General features: G+C 47.3%; 1 protein-coding gene across 1 annotated transcript; it reads right to left on the reverse strand.

The window, feature by feature from the left end:
- Positions 1–558: 558 nt before the first annotated feature.
- Positions 559–10202, reverse strand: NRN1 (neuritin 1). Its single transcript, XM_067562577.1, has 3 exons — positions 9985–10202; positions 5754–5898; positions 559–2189 (listed from the first exon to the last, which is right to left on the reverse strand). The coding sequence occupies exons 1-3, from the start codon at positions 10037–10039 to the stop codon at positions 1958–1960; spliced, it is 432 nt and encodes a 143-aa protein (XP_067418678.1). The 5' UTR covers positions 10040–10202; the 3' UTR covers positions 559–1957.
- Between the last annotated feature and the right edge of the window lie 5310 nt (positions 10203–15512).

The following is a 15512-nucleotide window of genomic DNA, read 5'->3' on the forward strand; positions in this document are numbered from 1 at the left end:
ATTGGATTGCAACCCACTGTTTGATTTATGAACTGTTACATTTGCGATTGCTTACACATTACATTTCAGATTTTACAGACCTTTGGAGAGAGAGACAGAGAGAGAATAATGATATGTGGGAGAAGGGGGATTATTACATTACCCTCCCCCACCGGAATAAATCATATGTCTGACTAGAAATGCAGAATCAAACTTAAACTCTGACCATCCCCAACCCCAGCTTCCTCCCTCTCAGCAGGACTCTCATCTTATAGGTAGAAAGGATGTATTTACTCCTTGATGTTTACTTCTCCATAAAGGCATCCTATAAATAGACGAGGTTATAGCAGCTTCTGTTGCCAAATCAATAGGGCCCAGTCTCCTGGCTCTTTCAGCTGAGCTGTCTTATTAATTATGAAAGACTCATCTGAGCCGAGGCAGCAGTTTTTTGGTCCCTTCTTTGCAGCATCTTAATGGTGGTTGCTTGTTCTCCCCTCTATAGCTATAAACTGTCCTTTTTTTTCCCCAGCCAAGTAGGGCTGGGATTTTTTTTTTAATCACTCAATACATATTTAAATATAATATAGCTGTAAATAGTCCGTCTAGAACATCGCCAGCAATTGCTGTGCGAGCAAAACCCCGCGCCTGTGAAGAAACGGAAGGCTAATTGGGGCGGGTTTTGTGAGAAATGGTTCCAAATGCAGACGTGCTAGACCCGTGCTTCCCCTCCCGCCTGAGCCTGGTACCCCGCCTTCCCAGTGAACTCGCTCTGGCGTGGGCTGGTTCCCCTGGAAGCAGGCAGAGCAGACGAGGCACACGTTTTAGAAACGGAGTGGCGTCGATTTTTGTAGGGAGAGTTTGCTATCGTCATTTGTAACATGGCTGCGCTAACTAATTTAGCAAGCCTCTATCTATCTGCGCCAAGATGACGATGTTAATTCATTTAGCAACGCTGTATTTAGCCGCCATTATACTAAAAGCCTGGCCAGTTAAACAGCTCTAGACCATGCATAGTTTATAAATAAAACGACACCCTCATTTCAAACAATAATTTTTATTTTATACTTCTTTCTATACTTTGTAGCAAATTTTTTTTTGCTGAATTGGCTTTATAATAAACTCTTTTTAAATTACATTTTTCTTTTAAAATCAAGGTTCTTTTTTTTTTTTTGTTGTTGTTGTTGTCAAAATCATTATGCTGTATTTTTTAGGTTTACATTTAAGCCCCCTTTTGTGATCTATACTGTTGGATATTCAGGTATTTTACTGTATGTGTAACATCTAAAACAAGAGAGGAGGAGGAAAATTAAAGGCAGTGAACTCGGAAAGATGCCTTGACAACACCAAGTAAAGCTAAACTCTCAGCAATCTTAGCAGCATTCAATCCTTCAGTCATTAGATACAGCTCTTTCCTTCCTTCCTTCCTTCCTTTTTTTTAACTGTCCATTTCTTTCTTTTTTGCCCTTGAGGAAATTTATTTTTTCAGTGGAATGACCAAAAACAAGCGCCTGTGGAGGAAAGATGATAGATTGTGAGTTATTCACCATATGCTTCACACGTGGAGATCTATCTTGGATTCATTTCCAGTGCTTTTTTTCCTCAACTCATCGTTTTCTTTCATATTATAAGCGGAGCCCATCTTTTGTTGTTATGATTATTATTTATTAAGATTATTAATATTAGGTGGCCCAAAGCCGTTCCTGAGATTCTTTTGCACAAAGGGCTCGAGTTTTCTATTTTGATTTGAAGAGAGAATAAAGCTGAGGTCCGATTTTGGCTGTTTGTTGCTCATTGTTTGGTAACATTTGGCAAATAAAACACAAAATAAAGAGAGAACGTTTCCACAATCCTATATGGATGTTTCATCATCACAGAGAATCACAACGTCCCCAAAGAAATGGATGGACACTTCCTCTATAAATCCAGTATATGGAGTGTGAGTGGGTGTGTGTATGTGTGTTCTACCAGGAGACACCTCCTAGAAGGCCAGCCAGGTCACTAAAGCTGCGGAGAGCGCCAGCAGGAGCATGGGGAAGGCAGGGAGGAGCAGGGAAGGAGCTGACCCGTTGCTTCCTCCGCATAGTTCAAACAAGCTGCCTTGAAAATCGAGGTTTTTGGATTCCCTTTTCAGTTTTTCCCAAAGATCTGTCGCCCCTTCCTGGCAATCCGTGAGGGCTGTGAGGGTGCAGGCGTGGAAATCATCCCAGTACCTGGGGAAGGAGCAAACACAGGGTACAAAAGCCAGGTCACTGTCTACACAACATGGTCCCAAAATGTTCTAGCCCCACAGCCGATTCCCTCCCCGCACGCTCCCATGAGTCCCTCCTTCCCACCCACCCTCGCTAGTCAAGACGCTCAAATGTATGGCGATGATGAGTGCCTTGATGGTTGGATGCCCAAAGTGAGACACCTCCCCTATGCAAATCAGCTCCATTCAAGATGCTGCCCAAGATGGGCGCACCAAAATGGAGGTACCCCAAATCAATCGTCCCTTTCGAAAATCTTGGCCCCGGTCTTCAGAAGCTTAGCCGCAGCAACTCTACACACATAACTGGCTTGGTTTGCAGACTTAGCCTCTGCTCCTGTTCCCAGTTAAACCCGTGCGAGTTTAATCGTTGCTGTCAATGAGAACAGGATCAAGTCTTCAGTCAGCAGCTCTGTTCTAGCATTTCATCAAGAGCGGCTGCAATCTTCATTTCTCCGCAGCCCCAGCCGGGTAGCGAGGCTGGGAGCAGGCTGCTTGTTTCAATGCTAAAGAAGCAAGGTTAAACCCCAACGGGCTTATTTTGTATTTATTCAGTGACTCTCTGTTTTAGGTTTTTGCAAGGAGCGTCGGAAATCTAACTCTCTGCCTTTTAAGGGAGCCTGGTTAGGATTCAGCGCATAACGTACATAAATAATAGGAAGGGTGGGACATATGCCCAGAGTATGCACGGACTAGATTGACATCTTCAAGGGGGGAAATAGCCACACAAAGCAAGGTGTTGACCTTTCTGAACCATAGGACTTTAGTAAAGAAGTTGTTTCTTAGCTGTAATCATTATTATTACATTTATTTAGTACTTAGTATTATTGTTTGATGTTATGTGCTTATTAATATGAACGGTATTCTTTTCTATTATTTATTATTGTGCAGTGAGCTTTGAGTTACTTTTTTCATAACGATGAACCGGGCAAAGTTTAAAGATCCTAAATCAAAGTTTCTTCACAGACAAGCCCAATGTTAGCGATGCAGCTGCCTGCCACCGGCTTCGGGGGGCTTTGGATTGAGCCCTAATTGCATAGAAAACCAATCACCTCTTGCAGAAAGCCAAATACCTTCGGAGCAGGGAGCAGGTCAGTGATTCTGAAATTCCTGTTATTTGAGAATGACTGATCAGTGACTTGCCCCAAAGCCCACTGGAGACAAAGGGGAAAGCTGGCCAGTGATTTAAGTGGGCTCTGGATTCGGCCCAGGATCCCTTTGGAAAATTTTCCAAACTTCCTAAATTGCTTTCCCATTTTAAACCTCACACCGGATTGAGCCCTGTTGTTACGTCTCACTGCAGAGGAGACTGATAGAGCTCTGTGTATTAGTTTAGGTTATCTAAAAACATTGTGGCTTCTGTGACTGGTCTCTTATCTTTTTTTTTTTTTCCTTCCAGGCAGGCTCTCCGGTTTTCGGTGTTTTTTACGCCGGCCTGCAGCCCGTAATTTATGAGCACTCTAAACTGGTTGTAGACTCCAGTGTTTGCTACATTTGTAATAAATAATGAGATATTGAGATCCCAAGAAGGCTGAGAGTGCGCCTCTCCTGCAGTATTTCTGCTATAATTGCATCTCCCACAGGAAAATTAAATCTTCCCTGATCTTCGTTCGGTACATACACTGGCATAGAGGAAAAGGCGAGAGAAACCTTTAAAGAAATCAGGCCCCGCTCAGTGGCACTGGACAAGAAGCTAGCTAAGTCCTGAACCGCAGCTCGGACAAAGACTTTGAACGTAGAAGGCGAGGGTTCTTAGGTATGGATTTATTCTGTCTGCCGCACATCAGGTAAATGACAGCTGACCAGGAAAGTCAGGTCTCTGTATTGCAGACGCAGCAAATAGCCTTCGTGTGGATCAGAAACAGAGAGAGAAAGAGAAGCGACTGGGGGGGGGGGGGGAGATGTTTCAAAACATCGTCTTTTTGATCGACACGTCCTGATTTGAAAACGTTTCCCTTTAATGGACAATTGTCTTCTGACTCTTTCCTTCATTTTTATGTCTCAAGAAAGACTTTACACTCTAACGACACCGCATTGGCTTCTAAATCTGGATAGAGTGCCGGATATTTCAGGATGATGCAGGAAAACAGCAATCAAGAAAATCCCATCAACGGATTTCTTTTTAATTACATGAAAACGTAACCGGTGCGTTACCAGATTCAAGCAAAGCGCCCCTTAACGGATAGTTCTTCGGAGACAAGAGGCGTTAGCTACTATCCTCACCAACAACCTTCATTTGTCTCCAGGAAAGAGTCAGGAATTTGGGGCACCGCTTTTTAATGTGGGCGAACTAAATCACGATTCGCATTTCCTGAAGCAATGGCCCGTCCCCAGGGCGTTAGTCTGTAAGCAAAACTCCAGCAGTGACTTCAATGGAAAGTTGTGCTGAATAACAACCAGCCGGGTCCGGCCCAGTGTGCCTCCCACAAGGACTGAAAGTTTGGCAGAGAAATCATGCCAGTGTCCGAGCCTGCAGAGATCATTTCGGTGCCAGGCCGTCTTCGGACACGAATATTTCTTCTACAAGCACAAGTCACCTGATCGAGCACTGATATTTATTCACCGTATTAAGCAATAATGTTGTGACATGTTATTCACTCTTTACAAAAGAAAACGAACTAGATCCGAATTAGCGTGGAGAAATAGTCTATCTAATAAGGCGTTAAGGGTGCTCTTTATTTGTATTTCTCAGTATATTCGATTGGATTGTTATTATTTTAATTTATTTTGTTTAATTCCGGGGCCAGATTCTGGTCCTTTTATTCCTGTTGTTTAGCAGCTGACTCCAAAAGCGGTCCCATTGACCCCCGGGGAACTATTTGTAGAGTAAGGTATATTTCTAGGGTAAGGAAATCGGAGTGTGACCCATAACGAATAAAGAATCAGAATATAAATGAAGAATGAAAGCGTCTCGACAACGATCATTTCTGCCGGTTATCCTGTTTTAGGAAATTCATTAGCAACAAAACCGGCCTCTAGGAATAGCCAGGACCAGGCAAATGTTGCCAAAGTAATGCTGGATTCCGACCTCCATTTGTATTGTCACCATCACCTGCCATGTAAATGGCTATTTGCATTTACACCTACGCTAGATGTCACACTGGGGCCTTGAACATAGCAGCTGGGAAGGGGCCATCAGCGTTACAGAAATCCAGAAGGCAAGGAAAAGAAAAGAGAAGCCAAAAGAAGAGTCAGTGGGGGAAACTAATTACATTGCTGAGCTACCAGGCAGGTTCACTCTTTCCTTGCAGTGTAGTTTGCTCTGACGGGCGATTCAGACTGCAGGGAAATAAGGAGGAGCGAAAGGCAAACTGAGGACAGGGACAACTGAAAACAGGGCAGTGTCTTGCGGCCACTAGCTTTCTTTTTTTCGCAGAGAAACATACCCAGCAGCAAACAGAGCGTGATTTGAAGCCAGGCAAGCGATATTTTCTTTTTCAAATAACCATGTCAAAGAACCACCACGAATGTGACCCCCCCCCCTCCCACGACCCGCAATAAGGAATAACAACGAAATAGGAAGACCTACGAGCAGATCGTTTGGAGGTTTCTCTTGTCGTCCAGGTCCTGCGGGTAGTTGGCCATGTTATCGCCCAGCCTGAGCAAACAGTCCGAGAAGCCCCTAAAGACCGCATCGCACTTCCCCGCTGCTCTCACCGCCTGCACCAGGTACGCTGGGGAACAGATCAGCACCGCATGAGCCCGGACAGACCCCAACACAGTAACACCGTTCAACCCCCCCCCCCCTCCATCCCTTTTCAGTGCATGTCATGATTTCAGTGCTCATCTGGTAAACAGCTGCAGAAAATCGAATATCTCGGGCAGGAAAGGGAAAACGTTTACACAGCACGCCGAGAACGACGAGGGTAACGACTCGGGCGTATATTTCACCCTCTGATGGTGCAAACCGCGCGGGGCGGAAAGTCAACGTCTCTGGGTTGCAACCGCTAGTCGGAGAAATGAATTCTTCTCCGGGTAAAATTGTCTCCCGATGATATTTCCCACGTTGCACCTTTCGGATTGTGCTACTAACTGGCCTGCAGGGAGACCCTCCCACTGAAAAGAAAATGCTCCCCTCTGTGTAATCCACCCGTGGTCTGAGTGCGAGAGTCAGGGGCTGGGGCCGTGTGGAAGGACTTCTCACCTAGGGCAGACTTCTGCAGCTAGATGGGCGCGAGAGAGACGCCTGCGGTTGCTATGTCAGACTCGCTCTCTGCAGAACGTGTCCCCAGCCAGCTGCCTTGACGTGGAGACAGACACAAGAGCCGCATTTACCTCTCTTGACTTCGGCTCGTCTCTGTGTCACTCGGTATCTAGAGCCAGAAGTTTCTTTAAACTGTCTAGCTGCAGCTGAGTTCAGCAGCCAGGCTCTCTGCCTGTCCCTAGCCACAATCATAACGGGCCCTGCAGGGAAGGGGATGCCCCCCCCCATCTCTTCCTCTTGCAGTGAAATCCACCCCGGGCTGAGTGATCTAGTGGATTTTCATGCAAGGCGAAGCCAGGATGTCTTGCCGGGAAGCCTTGTTGTAAATGCCTTTCAACATGATGTTCAAGGGGTAGCTCCAATAACCCTCCCAGTCAGTAACCTCTCCTATTGCAGTGGTGCTGAGGAGGTAAGGGGTCACTGTGGTTTGCTTTCTCTCTCCCTCTGTTCTCCTGCATGATCAGGACTCACTCAGTGGATTTGTCTGTTTGAAAAACACCCCTTCCCACAGCTCGATACAATTGCTGGCGGCAGGGCTGAGATTTCGCTGGCATACGGGCTCTTTATCCCTCTCAATCCTGCCGCAAATGAAGGGGAATTAGAAGACTTGTTGGTTTAATTGATCACTGGCTCGATCCTGAACAACCGAGCTCAGCGCTCTCAGCTGCTCCCTTCCCCAGCCGCCAGTGCAGCGAATCCAGCCTTCGCCACCTGCAGGAATCAGGGGGAAGGAAGCTGTCGTGTTCACATGCTCCTTTCGGGAGCCTGCCCCCTGTGCTGGGGGCACACAGCGGGGCTAGGGGGCTGGGATGCCAACTGTAGGAAACTCTACCCTCGCGATTCCCCTGGAGGACGTGGCTGCTTATTTTTTTCAGGCGCTCCAATTACCAACCAAGTCCATGATCGGATCCAAAAAGGTTCGGTTTCAACTCGGAACCCCCCGGCAGCCCTCCCCGTTTGATTCATCGTTAACCTGATTTAGTAACCACACCCCTCCCCGCCACCGCCCACCCGCACGTCAAAACACGCAGGGGAGGGGGTGCAGACATTGGCTACGGTACAAACCATGCAAACAAATAGCAGAGCCGAGAACATCCCCAGAGCGCAAAAAAAAAAAAGAGAGAAAAAAAAAGTCCCATAAAAGCCCTGGCGATCCCTCCATGCAAGCTAACAATGAGGGTGAAAACGCCACCTCCAAGCGGCAGGCAGCGAAATGCTGCAAGTTGCTCTTGAAGCACAGGCTCCAAAATGATCTGCCCTTCTGAACTGACTGCCCTTGGGCGCAAAGATGCGCCGGTAACAAGAATAATGCGTAAATGCCCTTGCGCTGTCTTTGTCCTTTGAAGCAAGGGCCCTCTCAACGGGTATGCGAGCGAAATAAAGCAGCAGCTAATTGCACTGTTAGGATGCTGCCACTGCTGGGGGGGGGGGGGGGATTCTGCTTTCAAAAATGAGCCAAGATTTCTTCTGGATTACACAATACTGGGGTTTCTCTTGAACTAGGTGGTTCGTACTTCTCCCAGAAAGAGAAAAGGGCAGCCCATCTGCATGAGGGGGGAAAGGATCCATCCATAATTGATCATTTTGGGAGTCTTTAATTTTGCTTATTATTCTCCACATTTACATGCTGTTTAGCTACGTCTAGTCCAAGAGTCATCTGTCTGTCTGTATCACCTTCCTTCCTTCCTTCCAAGCGTCTGCAGTCCCCTCTCTCAGCCCCCTTTCTTGTCAAAATGTCAGTGGTTTCGGATATCTTCCAGTCAGGATTTCTAAGGACCAAGGCATTGGTGCAAAGAAGTACATTCGTTTTGGGGACACAAAACAAATGCAACAAACTTCCATTTCATACGAAACATTTCGTAATTCCCCAGCAGAGGTAAATAGAAGTCTACACTTGATGTGGCGTTTATTCCCTTTACAAAACAGAGATGGTGTCCTATGGCAAACTAGTAAATATTACAATACATATTTGGGAGTAACATAAAATAAAATTGCTCGCCGATGAAACTATAAGATCCGAAAATTCATCCCTTTCATCCCTACCCCCAAAATATCTACACTTTGATAACATTTGAGGTCTGCAGTACTGTTTTTTTCTGAACTTTCCAAATTCCTGCACCTTTTCGAACAATCTAGTGCATGTATAGTGCCAAAACATGTAAGATTCACGGCAAATAAATGTCTTTCTTGGTAACATCGCCTATCCTCACATCCTCCTCCAATCAAACAAACAAACCAACAAACAAATAAAATAAATGTAGTTTTAAAACAGCAATATATCCTGAAAAATGGCTTTGCAAAGAGTTCAGCATCCTGTGAAATTATTCTGGTTGTTTGAAATGATGACATGAATTTTGCGGTTTGCAAATTCTAGCCACATTTTCCCGAGTTCTGTGTTTCGTCTCTAGGGTCCCCCCCCCCCTCCACCATCGATGCGAAATTTATTTCCATCGCCTTTTGCTTTTTTCTTCACCTCCCCCCCTCCCCCCCAATGCTGCAGAGATCGGCTAGTGAGAAAAGCGACAGAGCGAAATGATTTTTAAACAGAAAAACTGAGCATCTTTATTATGACAGAATTTCTTTGCAGCAAAATCTTTCTCTTGTAATCTGCCAATGTACTTTATAAAGGATGTGTTTTAATGATCTTCTAATCCAAGATTAATTATGGATCATGGTAGGGAATTTATTTTGGTTTTGGTTAATAGTTTCTTATGCATAATCAAAGGATATTTTATTTGATATTTGTAAATATTTGTAACCATGAAAATAATTTAACAGGAAACATTGAACAAAATTAATCTAAGAAACAAACCAAATCCAGCAACAACAAAATCCCAAACAACTGCAAGAAGAAACACACACACACACACACACCAGGGTGGAGGGAAATCGGTGCTATTTTAAGTAACACCCTCCAAAAATATAGGCATTTTTGCACCTGTGACAGAGGTTCTCTTAGATAACACAGAATTAATGCTCAGGCAATAAGATTTACATTTTGTTTTTGTTTCATCACCGCATTTTTAAAGATTCAGCGCAGTTGGGGGAGCCCTAAAATCCCTAAATACAGCATTGCGACCCCTTTGCACGTCCCTGATTTCCTGCAAATAAACTTTCCAACTATAGCACTCTCTCTAGCCATTTTGTTCCATTTCTCATCTCTCTGCTCCTCGAGGGAAGAAATAAATGTCTTAGCCTTGGAACCACTGAATTGTCGGTGGCATAGATCTAGAAACAAATATGCATGTAACCGGTCATGGGGAGGAGGGAAGGAAAAAGAAAGCATCCTAATAATTAAAGAGCATTTCATCCGTCTGGTTTAGACCAAGGAAGAGCAAAAGTGGTTCAAGACGAGTAAGCATTCGTTCCCTTTCCTGCGGGAAAGCAGTTCTTGGCATCCTGAACACGAAAATGCTATTAAAAAGAGCAAGAGAGAGTGCACATAACCTGGTCCCTTCGCCACAAATCATGCCAATCATTTCAGGTGATTTAGCCATGCCGTTTCCGCATGCATCAAACGGGCTTTGGCGCATACAACTGGATACAGTCCACTTACCTATCTGCACCGCAAGGATCAGAGAAATATATCTGCCGTTCAACTTAAGTCCCATCCTACATTTAGTAAAACCATTTGCGACTGCAGATCTTTAAAGAGTTACTTTGGAAAACGCGGGGGAAAGCTGCAAAGCAGGCATCGCCAACAAGTTCCAAGCCGCGGAGACTTTGCAGACGAGGGGGAGACAGAGCAGGAGAGCTGGAGAAAGGAGAACTAGAGGGGAGCTTGATGGCTGGGAATGGTTCACTCCATTAAGAGGGGGCGGAGGAAGTACAGCCTCACGCCCACGCCCAGCCCTGACGTGGGGGAATGACACTGACGGATTTTTCCCCCCCCCACCACCCATTTTTTTTTTTTTTAAATGTGTGCACCTTGGAAGAGAAACGCCATTTATAGGCACCACAGCGCTGGATTTAGCCAGCTGGCTGGCGTAAATCGCAACGAAATCTCCTCCCTCGGTGAAATCCTCCCCCTCCCCCCCGAGCTGTGTGACCCTGCAGGACTTTAGGGGAGCCCTGGATTCTCCACGCAAAACAAACAAACAAAAAAAAGCCCACCCGAAGGAACTGGCCCGGGCAGAACTCGGGCCATCTTGACCAGCTCGTGCCCACCACGGCCGGAGAGCGCCGCTTCTGCTGAGCCTGCTGTGTGCCTGGCTTCCCCCCGGCCTGGCCCGCCCCGCTAAACTGCACAGCTGCGCCCGGCTCCCAGCTTCCACACCCCGACCTCCAGATGTGATGGCCGCGTCCTTGGCCGGACACTGCAGCCCTGCCCCGGTCCCTCACGAGCACCAGACAAAGGCTCTGCGGGCGCTACCGGGGCCTTGACCGCTGCCGGCTCGGTCGGTGGCTTGAGTCTTTTGTTCCGAGACCGAAGCCGAATACTCACTAAGCACAACAACAATACATGTCACCGCTGTGTAAACAGCCAGGAGTCATTTGTGCCGCTGGCCTGGCGACACTGGGTCTTACTGAGGGGATGGTCAGCGCCCGGGAGCGAGCTGGAGCTTGCTGAGCTCCCCGCTCGTTTGTTGTTTTGGCACACTCCCTCCAGATGATTTGAACTCCCCGGGGCTCTCCCGCCTGTGTGTGTGTGTGGTTTTGTGTTAACCCCCTGTATTATAACACATCTGCCCTGTGCTGTCCGACTCGCTGCCGCTGCCTTGTGACAGAACGGGCCACGCCATGAAATGAGCGGGCTGCAGCCGGCAGAGAGCGCGGGAAAGTGGGCCTCCCCGTTACAGCTGAGCCACCTGCGCCCGGAGAGTTTCGCTTTCTGGGCTGCAGGCGGCGAGCACCCAGCGTGCCATGTTCTTCTCCATCCTGGGCATTAGGCGCCTCTCCTCTTCCTAGCCAGGCGAGGAGGGTGCAACACAAGGCGCGTCAGAGGAGAGAGGTGTTTGCAAACAGGGGCTCTGTCTAGCCATTGCCCCACCGCTAGCCTGCAGAGCGAGAGGAGCCGGCTGATCAGAGCGCCGGCCATCGGTCTGTTCCCAGGTGAGCGTGTTAAGAGGGGCCCGAAAGGAGGTGGGGAGCTTTGCAGAGCTCCAGGAGACAGAAGGGAGGGGGGGACAAGCGGGAGGACACTCTGCTGCGGGAGAGTCTCCCTCCCTTCCTCCCTCCCTGCGTGGGTGGGGATAGCACTGAAGAAACCCCCCTCGCCTCCCGCCCTCGCTCTGCTGCAGCGGAGGCCGGTCGGCCCCTGCCTGCAGTGAGGAGTGGGCGGAGGATTTGGGGGTCTCCCCCCCCCTCCCTGCTCTCACGTCACCTGCAGGAGGCTGGGGAGGGCCCTGCCAGGCTGCCTGCCCTGAATGCTGAGGGAGACCGGGGCCTGGCTGCGGAATCCGCCTGCCTTTTTTTTCTTGCTATGTGCATTAGGGCCGGGGGCCTGAGGGGAGCAGAGCCAGGGGCTGCCCAAACAGAAGTGGGTGTGGGTCCTGCTCTGGGCAGCTCCTTAGTCCCTTTCCAGGTCAGGCAGGGGGATGCCCCCCAATCAGTCATCGTGGGAGCTGCCTAGGCAAACCCCAGGGCCTTGCAGTGCCACCCTGGCCTCTCTCGCCCCACTCTCTCCTGGGGCTTCCCGGGGCTCTGTACACTGGGCTGTCCTCGCCACCCCCAGGTGTGAGGCTCCAGGTGCGAGGTCCAAGGAGCTGGCACGTTGGGCTGCTGCCTGGGTGAGGGCTTGAGCTCCGGCTCTGTAGATCAGAGGGTGTCCGTGGCTATCTTGGCTAACACGCTGGGGACTAGAGAACTGAAAACACCACCAGGCTTCACTTCTTGACCTGAAAAGCCCCTGTCTAGCCGGGCCCCTGAACAGACGTGCACCCTGTGGGAACTGGGCACAAAATGGGGGATGATAACACCCACTTGACCCTGTGGGTTACACAGATATCTTGCCCTGAGGGTGAGGGGAACCCACTGCCAGCAGTGGGGTAGGCTACATAGGTACCTGCCTAGGGCACTTCATTGTTAGGTGCAGTTCCAGCCTGGCTACCTTCCCATCAACTGGGGCACCTTCTCTAGGGGAAAGGTTTGCCTTTTAAATGTGGCCCACTTGCCCAACCCCATCACCAGGTAGCATAAGCCTAGGGTGCAAAAGGAGCTAGTGCTGGCTGTGGCTTGTGGCAACTGAAAGCCTGTGTGTGCAAAGGGAGCAAACACAAGCAGCTCATGCAGACTTGCTGCTGGGTTTTTTTGCCCATCAGGGGCCCCTTTCTGTCCTGCATTGCACCCTGTGTAGTCACAATGAACCCAGCGGCCTTGAGGGTTTCATTTGCTTGTAATTACCAGCTCCCACCTAGCTTCTCCTCACCGCAAAGTAGCCACTCCCACTCAACTCCTATACTCCAAAATTACCAATCCTTGCCCATGTCTCCCTACAACCCCTTCTCTGAGTGCCTCGCCCCACAGCCTAGCCACGCTTGCTCAGATCCTCCATCACCATAATTACTACCCCCAAATCAGCTCCTCCCACCACTGTTTCGGCAGCCAGTTGCAGGCTGGCTGAGGTGGGCAATGTGAGGGCTGCTGTAGACTTTCAATCCCCCTGCTCCTAATGAATAAATATAATTAAGTAGTTTTGCTCTAGGAGTAGAGAGTGCTGGCTGTGCTGCATAGCATATCTCCTCATAGCAGCAGCGCCTGGAAAGTGTTATTTTAAAAAGAACAGCCCCTCACTTTCCCATGTCCTGAATGGAAGGAGACTAAGCCATATGTTTAGAAATAAGTAAGAGGGTCGGAGACATGACAGTCTAGGTCTAAAGGTCACCAAGAAGGGAGAGGGATTATTTAGGGTTAAATGAGTCAGTACAACTAGGAGCAATTACATGAAATCAAGAGTAAGATGAAAAAACTCTTGATGGCGAGATCTGTTAATATAATAATACCAACAAATGCAATTAACCCATTGCACTTATACAGCACTTTTTTTTTATCCATAGACCTCAAATTGATTAGCGGAGTTAGGTAAGCAGCATTACCTCTACTTTCCAGATGGAGAAACTGGGACACTGTAGAGGAAGTATTTTTTGCCAGCTCCCAAAGTGATTGCATGGCAGAATTAAGGATAGAACCAGGTTTCTAGACTGCTGGGGCAAGCCCCTAGATCAAAGGTGTGTTAAATAGTCTCTCAAGGGAAGTGGTGCAAGATCCCTCACTAGGGATATTTGAATCTAAACTGGAGTTAAGGCAAAAATGCTAATATCTGGCTTTCAAATGTTGTGGTAACGGTTGCTCTAGAAATACTGCCAACAGACAGAGATAGATGTACAATAGGGTAGAATTCTGTAACTGTCCCTGCAAAGATCAATGAGGTGACCCAGTAGTCTTTTGCATCTTTGATTTAGTGCATTATCAGCAAATAAAAAGGGATGGATGTATGGGCTGTAAGATCAAGGTGCTTGAATGGAAAGATTGTACGTGCTGGTCAGCTGGAAGCTGGGCTGTTTGTATTTTGGTCAGTGTGTAAAAGCACTCTTGGAAAAGTACTACGATGGAAGGGAAGTGACAATGTCAAGAGTAAAAGGACAGAGAGAGCTGCAGTAGGAGGGATTTTCATTTCACTCCCATGCCATGCTATTAAAGGTTTGTGGTTGAGTTTTTTTGGGGTTTTTTTGTTTTGTTTTGTTTTGTTCTTCTTGTTTTTGTTTTTTTTAACATACTTGTATCTATTATTTTTTCCCAAGGGTAAACAAGGTCTAGCTGCAGGGTAGGGCTTTGCTAGTATGAAGAAGCTTGTCCTTAACTTACTTTTGACCATAGGACATATAAACTTGCTTTGAAATCGACTATATGATAATTTCCAACATACAAATCCAACAGATTTTAGAATTTTGATTTGTTTACAATTTCAGCTCCATGTTTAACATTTCAGAGCTAGCTGAACCTCTGACAAACTGGGTCAAAAATCTCTTGAGAGCACAGAGCAGGCTTTTCTGTGAGATTTTATGGCATTTCTGTTTCTGAAACACAAGAGCAGTAGCTTTGGTGGTATTCTAGCTAGAAATGATCCTAAACCAATCACCTCTGGGTAGCCGTTGGGGAAGTTCAGCTGTATCTGAACTTTATGTTTGCACTCCATCATTATAATAGACCAAACCGCAGCTCCAGACACTTCCAAATATACAGTCAGATCTGAACTTCATGGCTCAGACCATTTCTAATTCCAGTGCTCCCAGTACTGGTTGGAACCTGGAAGTGTGAGGGCATGTGAACATTTAGAAAAACCCAGACAAACATTTGAAGACTTCTGAACTTCAGATTCTAAAAACGGTCAAAGATAGAAGCCTGGGTATTCTGATTGTATCCAGTACAGATCATTCATCACTTAGGACATTTTCATTATTAACAACTCTTACCAATGTTTCTCAGGGCAAGGATCTCTTCAACATTTCTTCGGCCCATTGCGTTACTGTTTTTGCTGTAGTCTCATGCTTAACATATTAGGATTGGCAATGGTATAAATCTTTTCTGTAAATGTATTTCTCATTTAGCCTGAGGCTTACCATCATGACTAAATCTGCCAGAGACTATCATCAGAAGAAGCTGCATGGTCCAGCTGGTCAGGGACGGGCCTGGAAGTCGGGCCATCTACAGAGGTATTCCCAGCTTTACCATTGACCAGATGCGTAACTGTGGGCAAGACACTTCCTCTGTTTCCCCTTCCATCCTTTGTCTGGCCTGTCTCCTCAGACGGAAAGCTTTCAGGGTGGAGATTGCCTCCAAACGTTGTCCAGCACACAGGATTCCTAATTTCACTTGAGGCTGCTACTGTTAATACAAGTAAATAATCATCCTAATCTCTGATAGTATCACTCAGAAGTTGATTGCCATCAGCTAAGATTTCTGAGTCAGATGATAATCACAGCACCATTTAAAATGCTTGCGGTACCATCTCCTCTGAGGCATCTGCCTGTGGGATTGGGGGAGCTGTCCCTGTGCTCAGTTCAGCCTGGCACCTATGTGAGCTGCCTATGAGGTGAGGGAATTTCCTTCTGTCCTTTGTCCTCACAGCATACCAGAGTAAGGGCC

Source organism: Emydura macquarii, unplaced genomic scaffold, assembly GCF_026122565.2.
Source record: "Emydura macquarii macquarii isolate MOO-44397 ecotype Brisbane River unplaced genomic scaffold, CSIRO-AGI_Emac_v2 contig_2452, whole genome shotgun sequence".
Taxonomy (NCBI): Eukaryota; Metazoa; Chordata; order Testudines; family Chelidae; genus Emydura; species Emydura macquarii.